The 26,743-nt window shown below is 37.1% G+C and overlaps 1 protein-coding gene across 1 annotated transcript in view; it reads left to right on the top strand.

The window, feature by feature from the left end:
* The window catches only part of LOC146004755 (uncharacterized), a 393,261-nt gene that overhangs the window by 37,288 nt on the left and 329,230 nt on the right, over positions 1-26,743 (top strand). Inside the window, exon 3 of the mRNA XM_083143730.1 lies at positions 12,228-12,350. Coding sequence (XP_082999856.1) covers positions 12,228-12,350 — 123 coding nt within the window. The remainder of the gene's footprint in view (positions 1-12,227; positions 12,351-26,743) is intronic.

Raw genomic sequence — 26,743 nt, 5'->3', positions numbered from 1 at the left:
GGATATGCAATTATAAACAAAATGACAATGCTTTTATTTTCGATTCTTTCGTAGGGCTACCCCCCTACAGAATTAATTCGTTACTTCAAACATGTTAAAATTTATTACAACGACTATCGTATTCAAGATTTTGATCAAGTTATATGTGGCCATGATTGCATTACGATGCTCAGAATTTTAAATAAAATACCGAACATCAAATTAAAAGATTTTCAAAAAGCTGTATTATATATTAAATATGGGAATTTTACATCTCCCCAGCGAGACTTCGGTTTTGAAACTTCATCTTCACAACGATATTATATATCCAAAATCCATAGCTCTAAGAGCATTCTACAGTATGTATCTGATTCCGAATGTAAATACCTACAACAATACTATATTAGTAGGTAATGAGAAAATAATTATTCCTCCTGGACAGTATAACTTATCTACTTTACAGTTTGAATTTCCAACCACTGTCTTGCTTTCTCAAAGTTCTGTAGTCCTGGTACAAATCACAGAGTAGAGATTGTGACTACCAATGAAAGAGTGGACTTAACTAACATGGGAGAACTTTTAGGATTTGAGAACAATAGCAAATTAGAACCAGGTGTTAGACACATAGGTAAATTTATACCAAAATTCTTAGCTATTGAGACATTGAATATTCACTGTAACATTGCCAAAGGTATGATTATCAAAGCAGAAGAAAATTCGATTGGCAGTCACAAGGAGACAGGTATGATTGCAACATTTGAACCAAATTTGGAATTTATGGAACCTATCTTCTATTCCCCAATCCCACCAGTCTATTTCCCTGTTTCTATTGATAAAGTTAATTACATAGAAATAACAATTAAAAATGAGAAAAAAATAAATCATCGATTTTGCCGATGCTAATAGCACTGCGATAATAGAAATTAATATTTAAAATATATAAATAAATACCAAGATGGAAAATATCAAAAGTTATGAATTACAGTCCTTCCCTCCAAACAGAAGGACATTTGCAAATTTGAATCTGCCCAACAAAGAGATGCAGTATGACATCACGGTGGGGGAAGGATTCATTCATCCACATAGATCTGATCTGTATATAAAATTTGATATTGTAAAACAAAGTAATGGTGAAGAATATCCCCTTCCCGGTGCTAATATAAAACTTACAGATAATTTTGTTCCATTCTTATTTTCTCAAATTGAAGTCAGGAAGCCTGGTACAGTGATTGACAGAATTGATTGCCCTGGAATTAGATCCACTACAGTGGGAACATTGAAACTGTCCAAATCAGAGAGTGCGTATTATAAAGATGGTGGGTTCAAAGCTGGAACAAAAATTCAAGCAAAAAGTCACACAGTACTGTTCCCCATGAGATTGCTATTTGGATTTTTCTCTGATTATAAAGAAATTATGTAGAAAGGTGGTTTGAGTGTCATATTTCGCAGAGCACCCAATGATCATAATGCCATCATGAGATACAAAAGTTTAAATGCAGATGGAACAGCTAATGAGGCTAGTTTCTCCGAAGCTGCGAAATGTGTGATCCAGTCTATGGAGTTGCGAATGCCTATAGTTGAATATGAATCGAAATATGCTCTCAAATACAAAGCCAACATTTTGAAAAATCCTCAAATTCTGATTCAATTTTATACTTATCAATGCATACAGAAGCCTGTGGAGGGTAAATTGTTTAAATTTGACCTTACTAATCAGTTCCTATCTTTGCAATATGACATGCCAGAGTTCGTAGCTGTACTGTTTCAAACAGGGAGAGGTGACAATCAGGAAAAAGATAGCAGTCAGTTTGATATTTGTAAAGTTAAAAATGTATATCTGAAGAATGGCAGAAATGAAGTATTCCCTCGTGAAAATTACAATTTAAACATTGCAGAACATGATTATTTAAAATTATATGAAGCTTATAGTGCATTTAAAAGAGTAACTGAAGGTAACATAGATATGTATTATAATCCAGATGAGTTCATAATTCACAGACCAATGTTTTTAATAAATGAGTCAAAAAGAAAATTGATAGTTATAAATGATCGAACTAATATTAAATTAGTACGTGAATTTTATGAAACTCTACCTGAAAATACAATATGCAGTGAAATTTTAATTGTGGAGAAATCATATATTTATGATGTAAAAAATGAATGAGTGATGGAAAAATTTTAATAGGAGAGAAAAATATATAAAATATTAGACTACGTGTAGATTTTTTTGTTATTTTCAAAATTGTGGTTTGATATTGGTTTTACTTTTTTCACATGTGTTGAGCGCAATTATTATTAACTTTTAAACTAAAGTGTCCCCAAGGCAAAGTATGGATTCCACACTCGGGTATACACCTCTTGTCGTCGTGTGGATCCAGGGATACTTTTTTAAAATTTTATTCGTTGTAATCTCATGGTTTGAGCTTTGTATTCTATTATCCTCTCGAAGTATCCTTGACTGTGAAGAAAGGCAATCAATATAATCCTGGAATGTTAGTTTGTTTTCCACGGTATCTTTGCCCGTTCCTTTTGCTTTCTTCGTGACACTGCTCTCTGTTCTGGATGTATACATCTTCGAACGCAAACCAGCAAACTCAACAATAATATCACCGTTACGTTCATCTTTGAACTTACCGAGAACCTTCTTGTTGCGAAAAGTAAATTCCAAATCTGTTGGGTTGAGGATAGGAAAAAGTGTCGAAATACCCAAGCATGGAAGGATGTTTAAGATCTTCGTAGAGGTTAGGTGTTTGTATGTCATAAATAAAACTATTCGTGTCTATGTACAAAATTGACAGCTTATCAATATAGAAAGGTTTCATAATATTATAATGAAATTCGAACATGTACAGTTTCGACAAGTCAAGAACTGTTGCACCAACGTAAATAGGTTTTCTGAATTTTATTAATTTTATATCTAGATTAAAAAGTGTTAAATTCTCGTTGCAAATTTTTCGCGATTTGAATCTAGGATCAGATACCAATTTTCTACATTTATTTTTATCTGAAACCAATTTTATGTCTATATGCTTTTTGACGTTCTCCATCGTTTTTCCATAAACAGCATTATTCATTAGTTTATAAAAATCTTTATCTAATTCTGAAATGGCAGCTGTTCTGTATCTCGTGTTGGTCTCAATATAAGATTTAAACCATGGAGGGTGTTTGAACTTGAGAATTCTTCTCACATTTACTACCTGAACACCCTTCTCAATCCTTCCCAATCAAAAACTGGAGATTCTTGTAGTGGACGACATATCTCTCTTTTCTCTCCACAGTTAACATAAACTTGCTTTGATTAGAATTAGGTGGACATTTAATTTCGGGAGCCAGAGGTAAATCGGAAAATATATCATGCAAATTATTTGCAAATTCAGTGTCTATCTCAATGAAGAGACCAAATTCACGATCATCGAAATGATTCATATCAATTGAAATAGGATCTATCCACTCGAATCCTCCGTAGGGAAGTTTTTGTATCATTGCGAATCCGTAGAGATTGTTTACGTCAGCGTAAAATATGTAATTCGATTCTTGATTTGCATCATATTGATTCTCAGACATGTGAATTTTGTTTGCTTTTGCGTGTATCTGCGAGCATTGCACCATCCCCCACGTATCCCCCTTTCTTTAAAAAGTAACATGTCCACATTCGATATCAATTCCAACTTGATCCTGGTCTGGAGTAACATAGCAGACCACGTCAAACCAGGAAGACTGTAGAAATATGATAGATCTAATTTATAAATATTTATTGCTGTTCTTTCTGAATACCTGGAAAACATCAGCAAGTATTGTTATGTCTAATTTGAGATACGCATCGTGATAATCCCCGAGAGTATTGCATCTCAATTCCATCCATATTAATTTTGCATGTTCGTATTCTTCATTCGTAATTCCGGTTCTTTTCTGTTGACTGAAGAATTGTTTTTGATGTGGGACACTGTCATCGTCAAATTTAGATTCATGCGTTACATATTCATAAGGATAAATGCCTTTACGTTTAATCAGTTCTATGTGTATGTTGGGAAAACTAGCTTTTGTAATTTTAAATTGTTCGTCAGTAAATTTACTCGCTAAAGCATCGAGACTTGCCGATAGGAATCTAAAATAATCTAGAAACCTTATCTCTATGATTTCATTCGTTCCTGGAATTTTAATTTTTTACTTATAGATATATAACGTTCTTCGTTTTGAGCAAGAATATATATTTTTTGAGTATCGTATCCAAGATTCCTAATTAAAAAATTGAAGTCGTAATTGGATCCATTGTGAAAAAATATTGGTACGAATTTAGGCTTCTGGATCTTGAGGTTGCAGGTGTTACAGATTCCACTAATGTAGTTTCTGGTGAAATGATTATGGTGAAATGCTTTCCGATTCTCATCCGTGAAATGTTGATCACACACTTAACACGTTTCAATGTTATTGTAAGATTGAAGTTCATCGCTGGATAATGGAAGCATTGATTTCGATTGGCATAAGAGGCTGCCAATTTTCTCAACCCCCTTCACCATCTTTTTAAAAAAGAGTTCAATAAAATTTGGTCCGCGATATAAATATGGTTCATCTATCCTATCCTGCCAAACAACAAAATATCCAAAACAATTTGGATCATTAATCTGGTACGATGTTGTGAAAAAAATTCAGGATCCGGATCGCAATAGGACAATGGTTTGAGAAAAGCCTCAAAGTCTGCGATGATAATGGCCGGATGTTCGAATTCATTTACTTTGGGCATCAGCATGCGAGCCGGTCTGTTGACTCCACAGCAGACTTTATGTTCAGCAAGTTTTTGTTTGGGAATTTCTTGATTTTTGAAATATTGGTAATTACGTCGGTCACGATAATCAAATACTTTTAAACACCTTGGACAAACTTCGATGTGTGCAGGATGCTTGATTGTTTGGCTTCTGACCAAGAGGGAGATTGAACGAATTAGCGTGTAATGATGAACATCATCGTCAGCAATGAGAAGCAAATTGATTCCAGGGCTTCGTCATCAACAATATTAGTTATCCTAACGGGATTCACAAAATGCTTAACTGAAGTATACGAATATACATTTGTAGCTAATCGTTTTCCTTCTCCATTTCGTACCCTGTTTTCAAACTTTGTTATATCAGAATTAGCAACAGGGTATTCAATGTCTGTTATAGCATATTCAATCTAGTCTACATATTGTGTGTAATGACTAACCTGATATGGATGATTTGAACAATGAACCGGGTGAAGCGCCGCTAAATTGCACCACATAAAACACTTATTGTCAGTGTTATGAATGTTCAGGACGGCTCTCTTATGCTGAATTTCTACCGGAAGTGGAACGTAGCTCGAAGCAGAAAAAGGTGTAAATTTGTTTACATAAGCGATTAATCTGTGAGGACTTCTACATAAAGACCAACCTGATCCCTTACCCGCGAATTCATCATGTTTCCTAATCAATTCACTAGTAAGATTAGAATAAAAACATTTAAATTATCAATGTCTGCCAAATAAATAACTTGGTTTTACATTTTGTGAAAAAAATATTTCTTGTACCATCGGTTTTCTTATATTTACAGATTAGATCAACACATAATTTTATAGAGTTCTTTTACAGTTTATTTTTCAAAATATTTATGATAGATGTTTTAATTTCACTCAAAAAACTAGAAATATCACAGCCTCGTTTCGAAGTAAAATGAAAATGCAGGAGTTGGTTGTTGAATGCAGATCTAATCGGCGTTTGATCATTAGACACCTTCAGTTTCAGGATGTTCTTTTTTCTTTTCAATATTCCATGTCCGGTTGATGCAATACAAATTTTCATGTGTTTACTTAAATTAGCAATGCTAATTATTTTTCCACATTGAGTACAAGGCTTAGTAGGTAACGAACGATTTAATGTTGAACCTCTCTCGCTACATCTTGCCCTATGTTTGATAATATTAGTTTTGGAGATAAATTTCCCACAAATAGCACATTCGATGAACTTGGTAGATGACATTTTTTTAATATGCTTTAAGTAAATAACAGTAAGACGCACAATGAACTCAAAATTCAATAATATTGTATTTACTAAAAAAACAGTTTTAAACTTACGATAATTGATAGAAGGTAACTTAAAAAAACAATAGTGATAATTATAATAATTTTTTTCAACTCTGGTATTTATGTATAAATTTTCTCGGGAAAAAATACAAAAATCAATACAAATACAAATTCATACAAATTCAATCTGTATGAAAAACAACTTTAACCACCTTCAAAATAAAATAGTTTTGCTATTACGATAAAATTTTCAGCTATGTTATTTATACAGAATTTCCGGAGACAGCAAGTAACATCTGATCACACCAAAACTTAATCTGATCGAAATTGCTATGAAAAAATCACTTGAAACCCTTTTTTAAACTTAAAAATAATAAAATAGTATGTAGCTTTAAAATAAATTAAATACTTAACTTTTAACACTGCAACAATACATCCGTACTCTTTAAAACACTCTCACGATACTGACTGATCTGTAATGCGAAACCTCTTTAAGTAACCTAAGCGCGGATGAAAACATCCGAAACAGTAAGTTAATCAACCAACAACACGCTAGATACGGGTCTGCGTAATAACTTGCTGCGTAAACATTGAGCAATAGTTTACCTTACGAGCCATCGCAATGTTGCGAACTTTAAACTCGTAAGAAATTTTGACACTCGTACCAAGTACGAAGTAAATAAACACAGATTTGCAATAGTATAAAATCGACAAAAACATCGTCAAAATATGTTTTCCATTGTAGTTAAATTAATAAAAACAATAGGCATCGTATCAAGTATGGCTCAAACTCCCAAAATATATGTACTTGTAAACTTAAAGAAAACTGGAAGAAACCAACAGGTGTTTGCCTAGTAGACCGGAAGTAGACCGGAAGTAAATAGGTGTAGGTAGGTGTAGGTGTGGGTGAGTGTAGGTGGGTGTGGGTATGCGTGGGTGTAAGTGGCTGTGCGTGGGTATAAGTGTGTGTGCGTGGGTGTAGGTCTTACGTACTTTAACTCGAGAGATATTATGACACTCGTACGAAGTACGAGATGAAAAATCACAGATTTGCAATAGTATAAATTCGACAAAAACATCGTCAAAATAGGTTTAACATTGTGCTTAAATTAATAAAAATAATAGGCCTCGTACCAAGTATGACTTAGAACCAACCCAATCCCTCTACTCATTTTCAAGGGTTTCTCTCAACCCTGTCAACAGTTAAAGGTAATCGTTCCAACATATTAACCAGATTATCTACTTTTCTCCTTGCTATATGGAACTGCCATTCTGCTTCTTTAATCTCGTCACCAATTTTCTTCATCTTAACTGCTCTTCTACCAGCCTCTCATTCTTGTCTACTTTGAGATTCTCAATTAGACTCATTAACTCAGATTTATATCTGATTTATCTCCTTACCTACTTCCACGAGCATATCTTTATGACTTACCTTTCCCTGTTTATCTGCCTATCATTTCCATTTGATTGTCTTCCATAATTTTACTTACCTCATCTATTTTCAGTCTACACAATGACATTATTATGTCTATACATTTTTTATCATATCTTTCTCTTTCATTTTCTCTTCCTTTCTTTTCTATTCTTAATCATCTTGCTCTCTCTCCCTTTTCGTTGCTTCCAATTGTTTATTTTTCTTTCTTTCTCTCCTTCCTCATGTTCTCTTGGTTTTGTTCCAGAATTGTGTAATGTATGTCCGTGAAAGTATGAGTCTCTCAACTCAATGGTGACTAGAAGAAAATCACACAGGCAAACGTCTGTCAATGCAGGGGCGAGCGAAGTCTTATTGCGTAATACGGAGAGAACAAAAGAGGCAGCAGTGTTCCGAAAGGGGTCAGATTAAATCAGAGCTGGACTGGACAGGGGAGAAAGAGAGATGTCCAATACTACATTCACGGATGGGGTAAATTATATTTTACCTTCTGTCTTAAGCTACGATGATATTAGGCCTATCAAAGTAAACATTTTGGTGACTTATTTTTGATCTGGCCATTACTGTACCTAAAACGGAGTCCTTAGAGGGTAGTTGTGTTGGCGTCTGCTAGCCCATTAGTACTATTACACGTGGTTTAGATGTGGATAAGGAGAAGCAATAAACCAGTCAGTCATACTCCAAGACTCTATAACTTTCTTCTGACAAGCTATTTCATTTAAAGTTGACTTGGTGTAAAACTACCCTGATGTCATTCATAACCTATTCACGTGGAACCCAAATCCGCATTTCTGTCATTTCACTGTGTCATGTACTGAATTGGTTTCACCAGTACAGTAACTTACAGTAGCCATTTCTTGCTTTCTTTGTTTCCCCTTAAGAACCTTTATGATAGAACTAAGCGATACTACCTATTATAACAAACTTAAATACAATAATTAGTTTATCCCAGAAACTTCTAATTTTGTAACAGTTAAAGTATTTCCTTAAAAATTTAATTTCGCTATGCACTATTACCATCAGATCTTTTTAATGGCTTTTATGAGAGTTGTGCCGAGTATTAGAAACAACTGTATATCATCAACCAATCCCCTCTAGTCCCGTGATAACGATTAGACGTTATAGACTGTACAGGCCTTCATGTTGAGCGCTTCTTAAAAGCTGCTACGTTCCCTGTAGCATTTCCCCTCAGCTTCTGTAGCACGAAACATGAAGACTTCAATGGCCTACACTGAAAAGGAAAGTCTAACAACTGAAATTTTTTTACTACACTTTCCATTCCTTCAAAACATTGAATATATAATCGTGCATCAACCTTGAACCACTACCTTTAATTATTCATGACATAATCTTTCGTTCTGTTACAAAGATCATCTAAATTTACTAAAATTGACTTTGGTAAATTATGTAATGTAAACTGAGATATTCTATTAAGATAACACATCTTTCCACTCAGAGGAAACAAAAACTTTAAAAACACAACCAAAAATGTCTTACGTAAAATTAGTTGAAATGAATAATTTCGCGATTGAGGAGTCAACGTTTACATCAGAAAGTTACGTACATTTGATTATTTACATTTTAATGAAGCTTTATGATACCTCCTCAAAATCATTTTTTAAATATATTTATAACTAGACCTCGGATTTTTAGGTTCTAAAAAGTGTGCTTTTAGGATAGAGTCGGATAGGCTTATCTCCTGAAGTAGGTTAAAAAAATAAAATAGTTCAAAATTCCTGAAAAATGCTGATTAGGTATAGTCACCTGCAATAAAATTACGACACCTATATCCTGAAATACGCACTATATTGCATAATGTTAAATGTGTTGCCTAACCATACGGCGATGGCAGATCTTACCATTGGAAATTTGCTATTAAAATCCACTCTTCGCCGCATAGTTAGGTAACAATCGTTTTTCATGTTATCCACAGTCAAACTCCGCAATTTTGTCTGTGGGGATCATCGTATACGCTGAAAATAATCTTGGAACAAAGACATAGTCTGTGGTGCAAACTTCAGTGCTGACATGTTAGTTTGCAAGGCGTGAATGCCACAAAGCACAGACGTGACGTGAATGTCAGCAAGAGCACACAGATCAGACTACTTTAGACTGTACAGGTAACAGGGAACCAAACATTTTACTTTGTTCAGTGGTTTGAAAAATCACCATTGACTTGAAGGTAGCGAAATCGACAGAGAAAACTTTTCAAACACATTCGTCATTGACTTTTTCTTGACTAAACAAAACAAATGTCTCTGTGTGATATACAAATTCTGTAAAACCTTAAAAAAATATATAAAAACCTAATAAAAAGCTTGATTTAGGCGCATAAACCTAAAATATGTTGTAACAAGCAAAATACGTAGTTTCTTTATTCACTGTAAAACTTCATCAGTTGTGGCATTTTTGAACGACTAGCTGGAATAACTTCTTATTTCTTACAAACCAGTAAAGGAAAAATAGATGCGAGATCTATTTATAACTCATACATTTTTAACATATCTTACTTTATGAAATTTCAAAATCGCGTTTCTTAGATCGTCTTTCTCTCTCGTTGTTTCTGGACGGTTTTCTGTCGTTGTGAAGTCATCCCCCTTATGTCAGTCTATCTTTGTCCTCCTCAACATACTTCCTATACACTTTGTCCGTCATGCCTGTCGTCTTTTCTCTACCAAATTACTCATTCACTTTCTTTCTATCCATCTAGTTACCTCTCTCTAGTTCCACCTCTCTAAATTTATTTTTCTCTCCATATACTCTCTTCTGTATTCTCTGCCGGTGTGTCTATTTTTCATTTTTCTTCTAAGGGAACACCTGCTCTGTCATCTTCGAGCAATCAATTCCTCTTTCTAGGCTAATTTAATGCACATTTCTCTATCTTGTAATCAACCAATCACCATCCTAGAATAATACGTATCTTAATGCAACACGGCATACAAAATTATATGTCTCTCGATTCCGCCCCTTCCACTCTTCTCTCCTCCCTTCGTTCTATGAAAATTAATACCATTTGACATAGTATAACCTAAGTTTACTCATGTCTTGATACATTTCTCTTTTATTTTCCTCCTGTTTCCCATCGTCTTTTTCATAAGTTACAATCAAACATGTTTCTGTATTAAGTAACTTTTTATCTTCGATGGTTTAGAGTGGTATAAAGGGTGACCCTTCCCGAGGACACCAAAATGTCAACCTTATCTGCAATAGTACACCCTGTACGAGGCTCTTGAGAATGCACTTATAGCGAGTTAAATTCTCAATGGATGTGAGGCCTATGTTTTATACAGTCAATTTCTGCTTGGGATTGTCCATTCATCAATTTCACCTTATCACAATTCATCCTCACCTTTGCAATTAGTCAAAAGTGGCAGAAAAAGGAAGTAAGTTAAAGTATTAAATCGATCAATCAAAATTTCATATATCTCGTCGGATCACTACTAGTCCTCATCTTCCCGATTGGCGAAAAGTGGCAGTAAAATTGATGTAAAACAAACTGAATCAATAAATCAATCAACGTGTTTGAGATTAGCTCATATAGGGCCACGTTTGATTTGTTTTCCCTCTGCATTTCGTCTCTCGACTTAGATTAATGAAGTAAATGCATATCAAGAACTTAATTTTGCTTAGTGAACACTGGAATGGGCTATGGCTATACCCTAACTACTAGGAAATAATTGTATAAAAGTCTTTTGAAATATTCTATGAATGACTGAGATCGGAGCAGTAGTGAGTAACAATGCATGCCAGTAGAATCCTCCACCCTTCAAGGAAATATAAGTACCATATAATCGGAAGGCTTTCATGCGTTGTCTATCGAGAGGCAGGAACAACAGAGCAAGTGAGATTGTAGTGAGAAATTTAGAAAATTCAAAATCGCGCATTGATAAAGTGCTTGGGAATAAGACATATATTTGAATGATGTGTGCCGCGTCTGCTCACAGTCGACCACAAGTGATAGCAGATGGGAGTATCCAAAGAATATCTGACATATTTAGGAAGAAAACAACCAATTCTGTTAGTAGATTCTAATTACAGAAGTGGAATATGGATTCAGTACTAAACACAAGAGGAAAAAAAAACAAATAAAACAGTAGAGCTGATTTTTGGCATTCGAAAACCATCACTTGATATATTATCCTCTAATTGGATTCACCATCAATGAACAGAAACATCCTAATATTTTCCTCAACTGGACACAAAAGTTTGTGCAAAAACACCGGGATTAAAGAAGAAGATAATCATCATGTATCAACATAATACCCGCTCCAGACATAGGTTGTTCCTATGTCAAAAGATGACCTATTGAAGCATTTACTGCTCCCACACTCCTTTAATTACCTAACCTGCATCCTCACATTTCCATCTCTTCCAACAGCTTAAAAACGTTCTTGGCTGGAAGGTTATTTTCATCATATGGAGGAGTGAAAGCGTAGGTGTAGGACCATCTTACAAGCTTCGAGGAATCAGGCTTTCATGCTAGTGTCATGGCGCTGAAATATCGCCAGAAGAAGTATATTCTTCTCGAGGTTGAATAAATAAAATAAATTGAAGATGTAAGTCTGGTTTTCTTTGTCTTTAGTATAACTTTTCAAACAGCTATCCAAGCCCACATTTGCACCACATAAATACCAAAACCATAACATTCTCTATTTGTTCTTATGTGAATTTTATTTGAAGTAGGCATCAGGAACATTGAAATATGTATTGAAGAATAGTATGTTATGCTTCCATCTTATAAAATGTCTTGAATATGTTTGTGCTTTAATATGTTATTTTCCAGGTACAAGAGATTGTACCTCTGGCACTTTCAGATGCAAGAGCGGACAGTGTGTAAACAAACACGTGGTTTGCAATGGCGTCTACGATTGCAAAGATAAATCAGATGAAGCTTTTGAATTTTGTCGTGAGTATTAATTGTGTATCACTGTTAATTCTTTTGACTCTCAAGAGGTATCTCTAAGGAACTCAAAATAAAATTCAGAATGTACGAGTATTTCATTAGCATACATTATCCTATTCCGTAATATCAATGTGGCTTTAAACGTAACAGATCAACTACACATCAAATGTTTCACATCAGACAGACACTTGAAAAAAAGTGTGAATATAATCAAAATGTCCATCAGCTATTCATTGATTTCAAAAAAGCATATGATTCGGTCAAAAGAGAGAAATTATATAATATATTAGTAGAGTATGGAATACCTAAGAAGCTTGTTAGTATGATAAAAATATGCACCAGTGAAACATTAAGTAAAATTCGTGTGGGTATTAATATGTCTGACAAAATTACAATTCATGATGGGTTAAAACAAGGAGATGCATTATCTCCATTGCTCTTTAATTTTGCCTTAGAATATGCTGTTAGGAAGGTAGAAGAAACTAAAGAAGGACTAAAATTAAATGGTGTGACTCAGTTGTTAGCATATGCAGATGATGTAGACTTACTGGGGGATTATGTGAATAGAAATAAGAATAATGCTAAAATATCTTTCAAAAATGCTAAAGAAATAAGTTTGGAAGTTAACAAAGAGAAAACTAAATATATGCTTACAGGCAGAAACCAAGTGTTAGGTAATAAACAAAATCTAATTATTGATAACAACTCGTTTCAACCAGTTTCCAAATTCAAATATTTAGGAGTAATATTAACAAATGAAAATTATATTAAAGAGGAAACAAAAAAGTAGGCTTAATTCAGGAAATGCATGTTACTTCTCTCTTCATAAATTTATGTCTTCTCGTTTAATATCTAAGAAACTAAAAGTTAAAATATACAAAACAGTAATTTTGCCTGTAGTATTATATGGATACGAAACTTGGTCCCTTCCATTGAAAGAGGAACATAAATTGAGAGTATTTGAAAATGAGATCCTTAGGAAAGTCTTAGGACCTAAAAGGGATGAGGAGACAGGTGAGTGGAGAATGTTACATAATTTAGAAGTACATAATTTGTGTTCATGTCCAGATATTATTAGAATAATTAAATCAAGAAGACTTAGGTGGGCAGGCCATGTTGCACGAATGGGAGAGAAAAGAGGAGTTTACAGGATTCTTGTTGGGAAACCAGTAGTGGAAACGTATTGTTTCTAAGTAATCCTTGTAGGTATGCCTAGTATTTAACCTCAGTTGTGACATATTTTGATGATTTTGATGATTTTTTATGGATTTTATTGCGTTCGACGATGTTCTAACCCTATTTTTTGTTCAATCTCATTTTTGGAGCCTCATCTTTGTAGGTATGCCATGATCTTACGTGATATAACTTAACCTATACACTATATATACACACAGCCTTTTACGGGTTAAAATAACCTACAAAGTGTAAGATGGTTGTTTCTATGTTATCCTTGTAGGTAAGCCCTCAGCGTAAACGGCTACGATGTATTTTGTGTTGATTTTATAGCATTTGATAATCTTCTAGCCCTATTTTTTGCTTAATCTTATTTTGTGTAGGTGGGGCCCTCACCGTAAACGCCTACGATGTGTTTGGGGGCCTTATTTTTTTTGTAGGTGGGGGCCCTCAGCGTAAACGGCTAAGATGTATTTTTTATGATGTGTGATTGGTTCAATACCCGCCACTACTTTTGGTGGGGCCACAGTGGGGTCTGGCAGTGTTGCCAACTTACTCCACAAAAATTTCACCATATGATATTTTACAGGCGAAGCTAACCTACAAATAGAAGTTGACACTACTCAGTATTGCCATAAATTTCTATAGTATAGTGATTTTTTTATGTGTGAAGAATGTTTAGATCTAAGGTAAGTGTAATTTTTATAGAATTATCCAATTTTTTTCTTGTATCTAAAATTGTTCAGTCACTCTTTCATTCTTGACATCATACACAAAAGTTTCTCTGCAATAAGAATAACGCTGCATAGAGTTTCGGCAGGCAAGACGACATGGAACTCGCACACAATCTTGGTGTTGGTACGATCGTTAACAACCATCTGATTTCTCTTCGATGTGTTAATGACGAACATGGGTCTGCGAGCTATGAACTCATTGGGATTGTAGTACACGTCCACATTGCCGGAGGTCACTCGCTTGTTAGCTGTGTATGCCTCATACAGTTTCAGGTAGTCGTAGTTTGCAATGTTCATGTTGTAGTTCTCACTCGGGAATATCTCGTTCCTGACATTTTTGATGTAGATGTTCTTAATCTTGCAGTTGTCGAACTGACTCGAATCTTTTTCTTCGTTGTTGTCCTCCCCTGTCTGGAAGAGCACGACCACAAACTGGCATATCGTACCGGATGCTGTTAAACTGTGTGGTCACATCAAATTCAAAATGGTTGCCGGAAGCAGGTTTCTACACGCACTGGTAAGCGTAAAATTAGATGAGTACTTAAGGATTCTTCAAAATGTCTGCATTGTACTTGAGAGCGTAGTTAGTTTCGTATTTCACTACGGGCATGCGCAGCTCCATGCACTTGGCAGGATCGTGTAGTGTGTTGGGAAGTGCTGAACCGTCTGCACTCAAGGTGCTGTAACGCATCAGCGCATCGTTGTCGTTAGCCCTTCTGCGAAAAGTGACGCACAAACCACCCTTCCACATATTCTTTGTGTAGTCGGAGAAGAAGCCAGGAAGCAGACGGATAGGAAAGAGTACTGTGTGACTTTGAGTTTTGATTTTTGTACCTGCTACAAGTCTTAAATTTGCATTGGCAAGGAATGCTTCGCCGTTGTCTCTCTTCACAACATCAAACTTGATTTTCAAATCAGCTCTGTGAGGGTGAATGAACCCGTCTCCGACGATTCGCTTCATTGAGGTTGGCAAACGTGCGACGATTGGGTGGGAAGGACTGACTGCAACTCGTAACTTTCGATTTGCTCCATAATGGTTGTTTATTATATGTTAATCTCCACGACGGCAGTTTTCGTGGCTCCTGCAAAATCAACCACCTTGCCTTCTCGTTGGTAATTGCCAATTCTATGTTGTCTATGCGATTACGAGATACAGGAAAGTATATCCGTGGGGAGGGTGTGTAGATAATTGGCTCCATGAATTCAGAGTTTGGTTTGAACGTGGCGATAATACCTGTCTGCTTGTGACTCCCTGGGATACCGTCCGAGGATTTGGTGATCATACCTTCTGCCACGTTGCAATGTATGTTCAGAGTCTCGATGGCTAGAAATTTAGGAATGTTAGCACCGATGTGCTTGATGCCAGGTTCGAGCTTTGTTTTGTTCTCGAATCCCAAAAGCTCTCCGATGGTACCCAGGTCTATGGTTTCCGTGGCAGACACAGTTCCACACTGTGAGTTACAGAATTTTGCGACAGCAGTACACTTCTTGGCCATTGAGCCTGCAAGGTAGACAGATTGTACTGGCCAGGGGTGATGCTGATTTTTTCGCTGCCAATTTTGATGGTATTGTTGTGTACCGTCACATTAGTTATCAGGTACATGCTGTAGAATGCACGAAGAGCAATAGATTTAGGATAGATGATATCGTCATGAAATGCAAATTTCAGAAGCGAAGTCTCGCTTGTGAGATGGAATACTCCCATAGTGCTTCAGGTGCCACAATGTTTTCTGGAAATCCTCGATTGTTGGGTTATTTAATTGCGAGAGGAAGACAAGCATGGAAACGAAGAGATGGCCACAGTTCACATCGCTGAAACCCTGGATGCGTTCGTTATTGTAGTAGAGGTTGACAACACTGAGATACTTTACCAACCCAGCAGGTGACATGCCTCCGAATGAATCGAAAACAATTGCTTTGTTGTTTATGGTTTTGAGGTAGCATATCTAATGTGTACCTGGATTTTCGTAACTGTGTAGGTTAACAACACCAAACTTTTTTTTTCTTCATAACAGAGGGTAGAGAATCAGACATGAAAACTCCCCTGAAGTGCTTGATCCCCAACAATTCAATCAAATATTGAAATCGAAGTTGGACAGGGGCTCTTGTTTTTTTTTAACTTTTTCAAAGCTTCGAGTTTGTTCTTTCGCTTTTTGGTCATACCTTTCCCCTTCATCTCCATAACCAGGTTGTGGCGTTTCTGCTCTTCTAACTCGGCCTTATTCTTTTTTGCATCGATGAATGTCTTGGCAATGGCGGCACTGCCTTCTGCCAAGCTGCCTACAGCACCCAAAGCTGCCAAGGTAGCTGGGATGCTGAATATGAAACCTCCAGTCTTCTACTGCTTCCGCGAACCTTGTAACATCCTCAACTGAGGAATGCTGAGCCGCAATTTCATTCCATGACCTTTTGCGAAGGAGGAATGTTTCTTCTCGCGCTCCTTTTTGGTGAGCAGTCCATCTAATGTTCCGAGAGACTTAAGGTTTGTGTAGGGTATTTGGTAAACGACACCTTTGGGCTTCATGGTGATAGTATGATATTTATATATCGTGTGATTGTAAGAAAAAATCTCTGCTTTGCCTAATGCAATGAAGTGGTGGTAGGTTGGTTAAACAAGTTGCTCTTTTTCACAAGGGTTATTTAGTTACAATCCCCACCCTAATTTTCGTTTTGTGTTCATGGCGATGGTCTTACCCAATGCGGCAACCCGTTCACCTAGCGAGGCGTCTCTGCTGACGATTCTACCGAAAGCCGCATGCTCCAACTTTCTGTCAGCATCATGATGTGCGTCAAGATCGGTGTGAGCATTGTGTTGATGATCTTGATAAGTTAACCTATACCTTTGTTGTCGTTGACAATTAAGTTGGCAAGCTTGGTGCTAATCATGTCCTCGTTGTGGAAGTTGCGATTGCCTACATTTTCGTCGCCTGCGATAACCAGCAATCGATCTACAAGCTTCCTCACGTCGTCTACCCAAACAAACTCCCTGGGCAAGGTGTTGTAGAGTTTGACACTGCTGCCAGTCTTGAGCTGGGTCCATATTGGCTTGATGAGGTTCCTGTACTTTTCTCCACTGCTAGATTTCACGCGATTTAGTGTTGCATCGTTGTTTTGGTACAGTGCGTTCGTCATGATCAAAATTTCTGTGCAACTTTGGTAATCCTCGTCTGTATAACCTTTAGGTTGCTTCTTAGTGATAAGTTCCCACAGTCCCACCGTGACAGGATACCTGGTCCAGCTGTTCTTCTCGCCCAAATTAACTTTTACATCGTCGCCCTCGAACGTGACTTTTGATTTTCCAATCTTCCAAACCACACCCTCGTTATGTTCCATTGCCGGGTACAATCCGAACACCTCGTCTTTTTCGAATTTCCCGGTGCTTAGGTAATCCCTCGCCAACGGACCCAGCTCGACTAGCTTGTCTGAAGAGGTACTGCCTAGGGCCTGACGTCTCGGAGTCGGAGCAAGTTCAAACGGAGTAGTGTGAATGCTGGATATCGGTGTAGGTATGGTATAATTTCGAGCAGAAACTGGCACAAGCTCGTTGATTAACTCTTTGTTTGCTCGGTGACATCTTTGATTTCTTTACAAAGTCTACTGATGGCATTAATAATAGGTTGGTGCTGAGGCTTTTTCTCTTCGTAAATTACACGATTCTCGGATTTCCAACCCTTAACCGTTTTGCCAGGTAGCTACGCAGCTTCAGGTTGTCGTTTCATTTTTTTTTTGTATGTAGTTATTTATAATAGGTCAAGACGTTTCTTGTAACGTTGCAACGTTTAGAAATTATTAATTTTGTTTCTGTATTTTCCGTTATTGGGTTCCCTCGTTGTGTCTATTGTGACAAATCCGTAATCATCTTTGTTCCAGCATGAAGAGCAAAATTTGGAAAACTGATTGTAGTTTATGTCCTCACCTACATAATCATCGTAAGCGTGTTTAAATTGGTGTAGTCTTGACGAAACAAACAAATGAAATTAGCATTGTCTCGAAGTAGCTGCTTGGGGATTTTGGAAAAAGTCTGAGCAAGGTAGAAGATGCCTCTGTGCCGACCATGAGTAATTGCGAATTTCGTTCTGGTTCTCCAGGATCACATCGTCAAAAACCACCACCGAATTTTCGAGACAACAGTCTAGTGGTATCACTTCAGAAGCAAATATAGCTATGCCTAGTCCCTCGTACAGTTTCGACAGCTGGCGATACTTCGGTTGCTCCAATCATTTGGAGAAAACATACAGGTGCCTGTTCTTCTAGTTTAACCAGTTGGGTGCAAGAAGAAAATTATCAATAAGTAACGTTGCTTTTCTACATGCAGAAGGTCCAACAATGAGGCAGCGAATGTTTTCGGGTAGAAGCTCGCAATTTTTCCTATCCTGACGTTCCGATGGAAAATCTGGAAGTCGCCGTACCACATCCCAAGCACCCGTTACACAATCACCTCGTTTGCGTCTATCCAACTTTTTTCCTCGAGTCCCTGCCATTTCACAGTGTGTCACCTTTTCTACGTAATACGCTTAAATTTACTGATTCTCACCTGAACTACAATTTTGTATTTCGGTTTCTTGCTTGTCAATTTGTACTTTGGACAATCAACCGTAGAAATTAAACGCTGCTAATCAGATTTGTTGACGTCAGATGGTTTCATGTTTATCGAGAGATTCAAACTGTGATTATAGCTGTTAACAAGTTGCGGAAGCATGTCGAGCCACTTGTAATTCTCCTGAAGCGTGAACTGTTTCCAGATGCGTGTTTTGAGAGTTCGGTTAAAACGTTCCACTATGCTGGCTTTGATGTGGCTAAGGGTGGAGTGATGTTGAATATTTTGTTTTTTTAATAAATTGCCGAAAGACAGAGTTGTAGAATTATTTTCCGTTCTCTGTTTTAAGAAATCGAGGTCGCCTGTCACTTTCATTCAAAATAGTTTTGAATGCTTCCACTACACAGGCTCCTGTTTTTGCCTTGAGGGGTAAATTCCACGCAAATTTTGAAAATGTATCTATAATGGTGAGAAGATACTTGTATCCCTTGTTGATTTTATGTAAACTTTTTTAGTTGCTACTGCTCATTTCCACAAGGTCAGCTTGACACAGGTCGTCAATGCTTTTGGCTACTATCGCCAATCGTTTGTATTTTCGCCGTGCAGGTTTGTGCAGCTCGTTTACAATAGCCTGCCTAGACATTGTGTGAAGATAAGAATATAGCTTGGATGGGATTTCTGGCTGCAGACAATGCCTAGTTTTCTATGTACAACTTGTCACCTATCTCTATGTCAATAATTTGAGTGTCATCTTCGGCATAGACAGTCTCGCGAGTTTCGGGGTGAGTGAAATCGACCAACTCCATTCCTCTTATTTTAGGCTCGTCACCGATGTTCGTCACGGTCATGGTTGGGTAGGGGTGGCGTGAGGCAAAGACCAGTATACAACCTTGACGAACTGAAGTGTGCCAGCGATGAGAAACTGGTGATAAGCTTTGGCAGGAGGCAGCACGTAGAGTTTGGAACCTGGATTGAAGGGCGAGGAATATTCCCTGTCTGGGATGCTGTACAGTTGGATGACAACAGTGAACTTGAGATTGTCGATGCTGGCGTTCAGGGTGTTAACATTGGTTCGAACCTCGCTCTCCACATCTTCCAATCTACCGTTCACCGATTCCAGATACTCCTCGATAGCATGAACAACAGTGTCGTAATCGGGCTTGATCTTCACATTGAGAATAAACCTCTTGAATTTTTCGTTTAACTCATGTAGTTGGGTACTGAAATTTGTTATGGCAGATTCCTGGCTCGCCTCGATGCTGCAAATTTGCTCTTTCACGCTGGCAATAATCAGCTGTAGACTTTCCACGAGTGTCAACTTGGAGCTCTGGGTTGCGAAGTCGTGGACCTGGGTTCTAATTTCCGCAAACAAGCCATGTAGCTCGCAAATGGATTGGTAGGCAAGGTTGCAACAGACTCCCGAAGCAATTCAATTTCGGTTTGGATGTTTTTGATGTCGTCGGATTTGAGTATTCGGTTGAGAGCCCTCTTCACGCTTCTCAGTTCCTGCGAGGTAGGCAGGGTGGCCACCGTGTTTTGTAGCGACTCCAAATCTTTTTTCATCGCGTCCAACTCTGAAGGCAGCAGCAGCAGCGCTTAGGCCTTCTTGTAATTGTATTATGTCGTCCTGAGTGGGGGTGGATTGTTGCAAAGTTTCCAACTTAGTCTGTATGTCGTCGATCAAGTGATGAAAATGCGACAATTCTGATTCGGTGTTTAGATTATCCAACTTGGTGATCTGCAGTTGGACCTGGCCAGAGTATCCGTGATGCCAGGCAGTTTGGATTCCAGTGCTCGTGTACGTTTGCCAGATCATTTCTAATAACATCAAGAGCTTCCTTAATGTGCGTTATGGTACCTTGCAGCTTCCCAAAATCTTCGTAGGTCTCAAGTTAGAGTTGGATGTTGGCCACGCTGAGGGCAATAGCATTCAGCTCGCTGGGGGAAGGTAGATTGTCGATGAAGTCCTGTAGCGTTTGGAGTTTAGTTTTAACTTTGTTGATGGCTGCATGCAAAGCGTCCGTTTGAAGCTCAGCCTTGATACTTTCCAACGTAGGAATTTCGAACGATTGAAACTGTTCGTGCAATTTGGCAATACTTGCATTCACGCGATCGTAGTCATCTTGAGTTTTTATACTCTGGATGATTGTTTGCTGTTCAGTGTGGATGGTGCTAGTTTGGTCTTGCAAGTGTCGCTTCAGCTGTTCCACGTCAGAAGTTTGCGTTTGTTGCAGCTTCACAAGTTCGTTTTGGAGCTTGCCTACAATCAGTGCCAGGTTCTCAAGGTTGTCTATTGACGCGAGGTCGGTATATTTTTGCAGCAGCGATTTAAGCTCGGCGTCAATTTTGAGTACAGGATCCAGGCACTTAGACTGCAGGCTGGCTATCTCTGACTGGAGGCTAGAGTTGAGCGTGGACCTTGCAGGTCGCTTCGCAACTTCTTCACCCCGACGTCAAGCATGAGTAGCTCGTCGCTGTGATCATCGCGCTTTGGTGTGACCAAAGATGTCATTAGGCATTGTTGCTATGGTTATTTATTATAGGATAGGTGATTTTCATTTCTATGAAAAGAGGGATGAGTTTGTAGTAGTCGTCCAAGAGCTCCACCTACAGGCAATCGCCAGCAGATACATCGTACGTAGTGGTACTGTCCATCCTATCATGCTTGATGCGATAGATGTTCTTGCCAGAGGAAACCTTGACCTCCCCTTTGTTCTCAGGGTTCATGTTGAACTGCAGTTTGCCAGAGTTGAGAAACCGGTATTAATTCTAGTTGTTGTTGAATACATAAAAAGTTTTGCCCACATCCTCGTCGTACTGGGTCAGAATGCTATTCAAGTGTATAATTAACAGACCGTTAAGTTTAGATAGCATGGAAGCCAGGAATTCTTTGAAGCTCGACGACGACGTGGGCTGGACGGGCACTTTCATAGTTTGCTTCCTGATAGAAATATTGCCAGCCGTAAGGTTAGTTGCATGTAAAAAAATTAATGTATTTTTGTATGATATAATAATTGATTTTTTTGTATGTGTACGAAAGTGCATTGTATGAATTTGTTACTACCATCTAAACGATAAATCAACGTGTGGATCCCACAAGACAAAATACATATTTTATCATCATGCGCATCTAATGCTACTTTCCTAACTTTGTTTGTTGTAATCCCATGGTCTACATTTTGGATTATTTTTTCCAATCGTACCTGCTGCTTTAATTCCTTCACTCAATCAATATAATTTTGAAATGAAAGTTTGTTTTGTACAGTATTTTTACCAACACCTTTAGCTTTCTTCGTGATATTGCCCTCAGTTCTAAATGTATACATCTTGGAACGCAAACCGGCAAACTCGAGAATGATGTCACCGTTACACTCGTCTTTTAATTTACCTAGAACTTTTTTGTTACTAGATGGAATTCCAAATAAGTTTGGTTGAGGGTAGGAAGAAGTATCATAATAATCAAGCAAGGACGGATTTTTTACATCTTCATATAGATTGGATGTTTTAATGCTATAAATAAAACTGTCGGTGTCCATGTAAAGTAATGAAATGCTATCGTTGTAGAAAGATTTCATAACATTGTAGTGAAATTGAAACATGTGAAGTTTCGATAAATCTAAAACTGTTGCTCCCACATCAATTGGTTTTCGGAATTTTATTACTTTTATATCTAGATTGATTAGTGACAGATTCTCGTTGTAAATTTTTCGTGATTTAAATCTAGGATCAGCCACCCACTTACTGCATTTATTTTCATCTGAAACCAATCTCACGTCCACGTGATTTCTAACGCTCTCCATTGTCTTGCCATATACAGGATTGTTCATCAATTTGAAAAAAATCTTTGTCTAAATCGGAAGTGGCAACTGTTCTATGTTGTGTGTTTGTTTCAATGTATGGTTTCAGCTACTCGGAATGTTTAAACCTAAGGACTCTTCTAATATCCAATACCTTAACACCCATCGCAATCAAAACCTGTAGACTTTTGTAATGGAGAACGTATCTTTCTTTTTTCTCCAAAGTTAATAAAAGCTTGGGTTGATTAAGATTAGGTAGACATTTAAGTTCGGGTGTCGGTGGTAAATCGGAAAAAATATCATGCAAATTGTCTGGAAATTCAATATCCACTTCTGAAAAAAAAATCATAATCGTCAAAATCACTAATATTTATGGAAGTTGGTTCTATCCGTTCGAAACCTTCATAAGGAAGTTTCTGTACCATAGCATATCCATAGAGATTATTAACGTCGATGTAATAAATGTAATTCAATGGTTTATTCACATCATATTTTTCTTCCATGTGCATGTTTTTGGCTTCTGCATGTCTCTGTGCGCACTGTACCATTCCACTCCGAATCCCTCTCTCGATGAAAAGTAACATGTCTACATCTGTTAATAAATCTAACTTAATTTTAGTTTGCAACAACATTACACACCACGCTAATCCCGGGAGGCTGAAGAAATGCGCAGGGTCCAACTTGTAAATAGACATTGACGTTTTCCTGAATGTTTGAAAAACATCCGCAAGTATTGTTACGTCTAATTTCAAGTTTGCGTTGTGATAATCTCCGAATGTTTTACATTCTAGTTTATCCCACATCAGTTGTGCATGTTCGTATTCTTTGTCCGTAATTCCTGCTTTTCTTAGTTTACTCAAGAATTCTTTTTGAGGAGGGAGAGTGTAGTCATTAAATTCAGATTCATTGTTTACGTATTCATACGGATAAATCCCTTTACTTATAATCAGTTTTATATCTATGTTGGGAAAACTAGCTTTCGTAATTTTGAATTGTTCGTCAGAGAGTTTACTTGCTTGAGCGTCCAAACTTGCAGAGAGAAATCTGAACGAGTCAAGAAACCTCATCTCCATGGTTTTATTTGTCGCCGAAATCTTAACTTTCTTACTTCTAGAAATGTATCGTTCTTCAATTTGAGCAAGAATATCTTTTTTTGTGTGTGTCATATCCAAGTTTCCGAATTAAGAAATGAAAATCGCAATTCGATCAATTATAAAAAAAAATGGAAACTAATTTGGGCCTTTGAATTTTGAGGTTGCAAGCATTACAGATTCCGCTGATGAAACGACCGTCTGTGTGCGAATGGTGAAACACTTTACGATTTTCGTTTGTGAAGTATTGATTGCACACTGGACACTCGACAGTTTCATCAAATATTTTGTGTTCCTCTGTTGTCAACAAATTCATCGGTTTAATTATTTGCAAGAAGCTGCCAATTTTCTCAACCTCCTCTTCCATCTTTTCAAAAAATGTTCGATAACATTCCGTCCACGGTAGACATATGGTTTATTTATTTCATCTTGTCGTACGACAATGTAACCAAAACTATTTGGTTCATGAAGCTGGTATGGGTTTGTGAAGGAAATCTTTGGATTTGGTTTGCAGGTGGACAGTGGCTTCAGAAATGATTCAAAATCTGCGAGAGTAATGGCTGGATGATCAAACAAAGCCTTGTACACTTTGAATTCTTCGACTTCGTTCTTTTTGGGCATCAACATTCGAGCTGGTTTGTTGTCACCGCAATATATTTCATGTTCGACACGTTTTTCAATAGCAATTTGCCGTGCGGTATATAATTGGTCATTGAATTCTCTTCGATCATTAAACGTGGTCAAACACCTTGGACAAAGCTCGATGTGATTTGCATACTTCATTGCTAGACTTCTGATTAGTCGTGATAGTAAGCGAAAAAGGCAGTAATGGTGAATATTGTTGTTTGAAATTAAAAGAAGATTAATGATATGAGCATTATTATCGTTGATATCATTTATTCTGATTGGATGCACAAGATGTTTTTCTGACGTATAAGAATATACATTAATAGCAATGCGTTTTCCATCAGAATCTTGTGGGCGCGACTCGAACTTTGATATGTCTGACAAAGCCACGGGGTATTCAATGCTAGACATTACATTTTCAAACTCTGTCTCATACTGCTTGTAATGATAAACTTGCTCTGCATTATTTTTCCAATGAACAGTATACAGAGCTGCCAAGATGCACCAAAGAAAGCATTTTGAGTCATTATTTTGAATATTTAACACTGCTTTCTTGCTTTGAATATTCGGTGGTAGAGAGACGTAGCTCGATGCAGAAAAAGGCAATAATTTGTTCACGTAAATGGTAAATGTATGAGGACTGCCACATATAGACCATCCCAACCCGTTAGCCTCGAAAGTGTCATGTTTCATAATCAACTCATTTGACAGATTAGAGTAAAATCGTCAAAATTTTCAACATCTGCCAAATAAAGAGCCTGGTTTTTGGTACGATAAAAAAATATTTTGTTGTACCATCGACTTTCTCATATTCGGAACATAAATCAACGTATACTTTTATGGAATGATTTTCAAGATTGCATTTCAAAGTGTTCAGTACAAAAGTTTTTGCTTCACGCAAGAAACTAGGAATGTCACTTCCTGCTTCCGACGTAAATGATAAATCTTGAAGTCGACCATTAAATTCAGACCTAACTGGTTTATATTTATTATTTAATTTAATTTGTATTGGAGCAGAAGCTTCAGCTTCAGAATAATCAATTTTTCTTTTCAATGTTCCTTCTCCGGTCGATGGTTTGCAAATTTTTAAATGTCTACTTAGATTTGGAATGCTAATTTATTTTCCACATTGAGCACAGGCTTTAGAAGGTAACAAACGAATTGCTCCGTTACACCTTGTCTTATGTATCGATAAATTATTCTTTGAAATTCGTTTCCCACAAATGACACATTCGATCTTATCAATCTTACGAGTCAAACAGGTAGGTGATTCCATTTTTTATATGCTTTAAAATATGAGCAAAGAAACGATAGAAATTTCAGATATGTTATTTATATAAAATTTAATGAGATATCACCAACTTAAAATTCAACCTGATAATACTATTCCCTATGAAAACTCTATGACCTTACTTGGGGTTTTTCCGCCAAATTATATGCTTCTAGTCTCCTATACTCTGGTGGAGTTCTGGTTCTATCCCCCGAGATGTGGGTTCCTCTGCCAATCTAGCAAAGGTGAGAAATCAGCACTGTGCTCTGACTTATATAGATTTATAGAGCCAATAGGAGTATTGCTTACTTAAACCAATCAGAAAACACCACGTATAAATTATTAGCCAATCAAAATCTCTGTTTTTTAGCTATCATATAAAAAAATGCAAAATATCCCAGTTTCAATTCGATCAATCTGTCTGTATCGAAGAAACCGACAATTTGTATATTCTCATATCACTGTATGCTTGCCCCCTATTAGCACCTCTTTTGCTGTTGTTGCTGAATTAATTTTCACTAATTGTCAATTTTCTTGACGAGGTCTAATAGAACAAGATACGGCGGTATGAGAAATATGCAAATTTAAAGATATTTTAGCGAATTACACCGGCATAAGCTAAGTTCGTATTTCTAGAAGGCCTTCGTCGTTGCAAGTCACCTAACAAATTCACTGTCGAAAAGAGTTAAAAATGTTGACGTACTGAAAAAAAATGACTTGTCCCCCCTCAAGCATTCATCGATTTACAACATTTGCACATAGATAGCTCTGTTATTGCAAATGAAATAACTGACTGAATTTTATTGCCCAATTCACTTACCATGAGGTCTACAGTGGATGTGTGTGAATGGAGTGCTAAAAAAGCTTTGTGAAGGTAACAAATCAGTATGATAATGGGAATGTTGGTGGGTTGGAGTTTAAATTTTATACATGTGCACAGGGGGAAACTTTACTTTTTTATCTGTGAAGGTTCTAAGGTGGGTGAACATGTTGGAAAAGCACTAGTATATACATAGACCAAAGTTACATGGTTCTAGCTCCCATAGGAGTCGAGATATCTCAACGCCTTATAAAATGTCTTAAGACAAATATCTTAATATTTAAGAAAGTTGACTTCCGGTCTGTCAAGATGTTACTTCCGGTTTGTCAAGATGTTACTGCAGGTCT

The sequence above is a fragment of the Lepisma saccharinum genome, chromosome 22, assembly GCF_977018435.1.
Source record: "Lepisma saccharinum chromosome 22, izLepSacc3.1, whole genome shotgun sequence".
Taxonomy (NCBI): Eukaryota; Metazoa; Arthropoda; class Insecta; order Zygentoma; family Lepismatidae; genus Lepisma; species Lepisma saccharinum.
The sequence above is the reverse complement of the archived record's forward strand: the minus strand, read 5'-3'. Positions and strand labels throughout refer to the sequence as shown.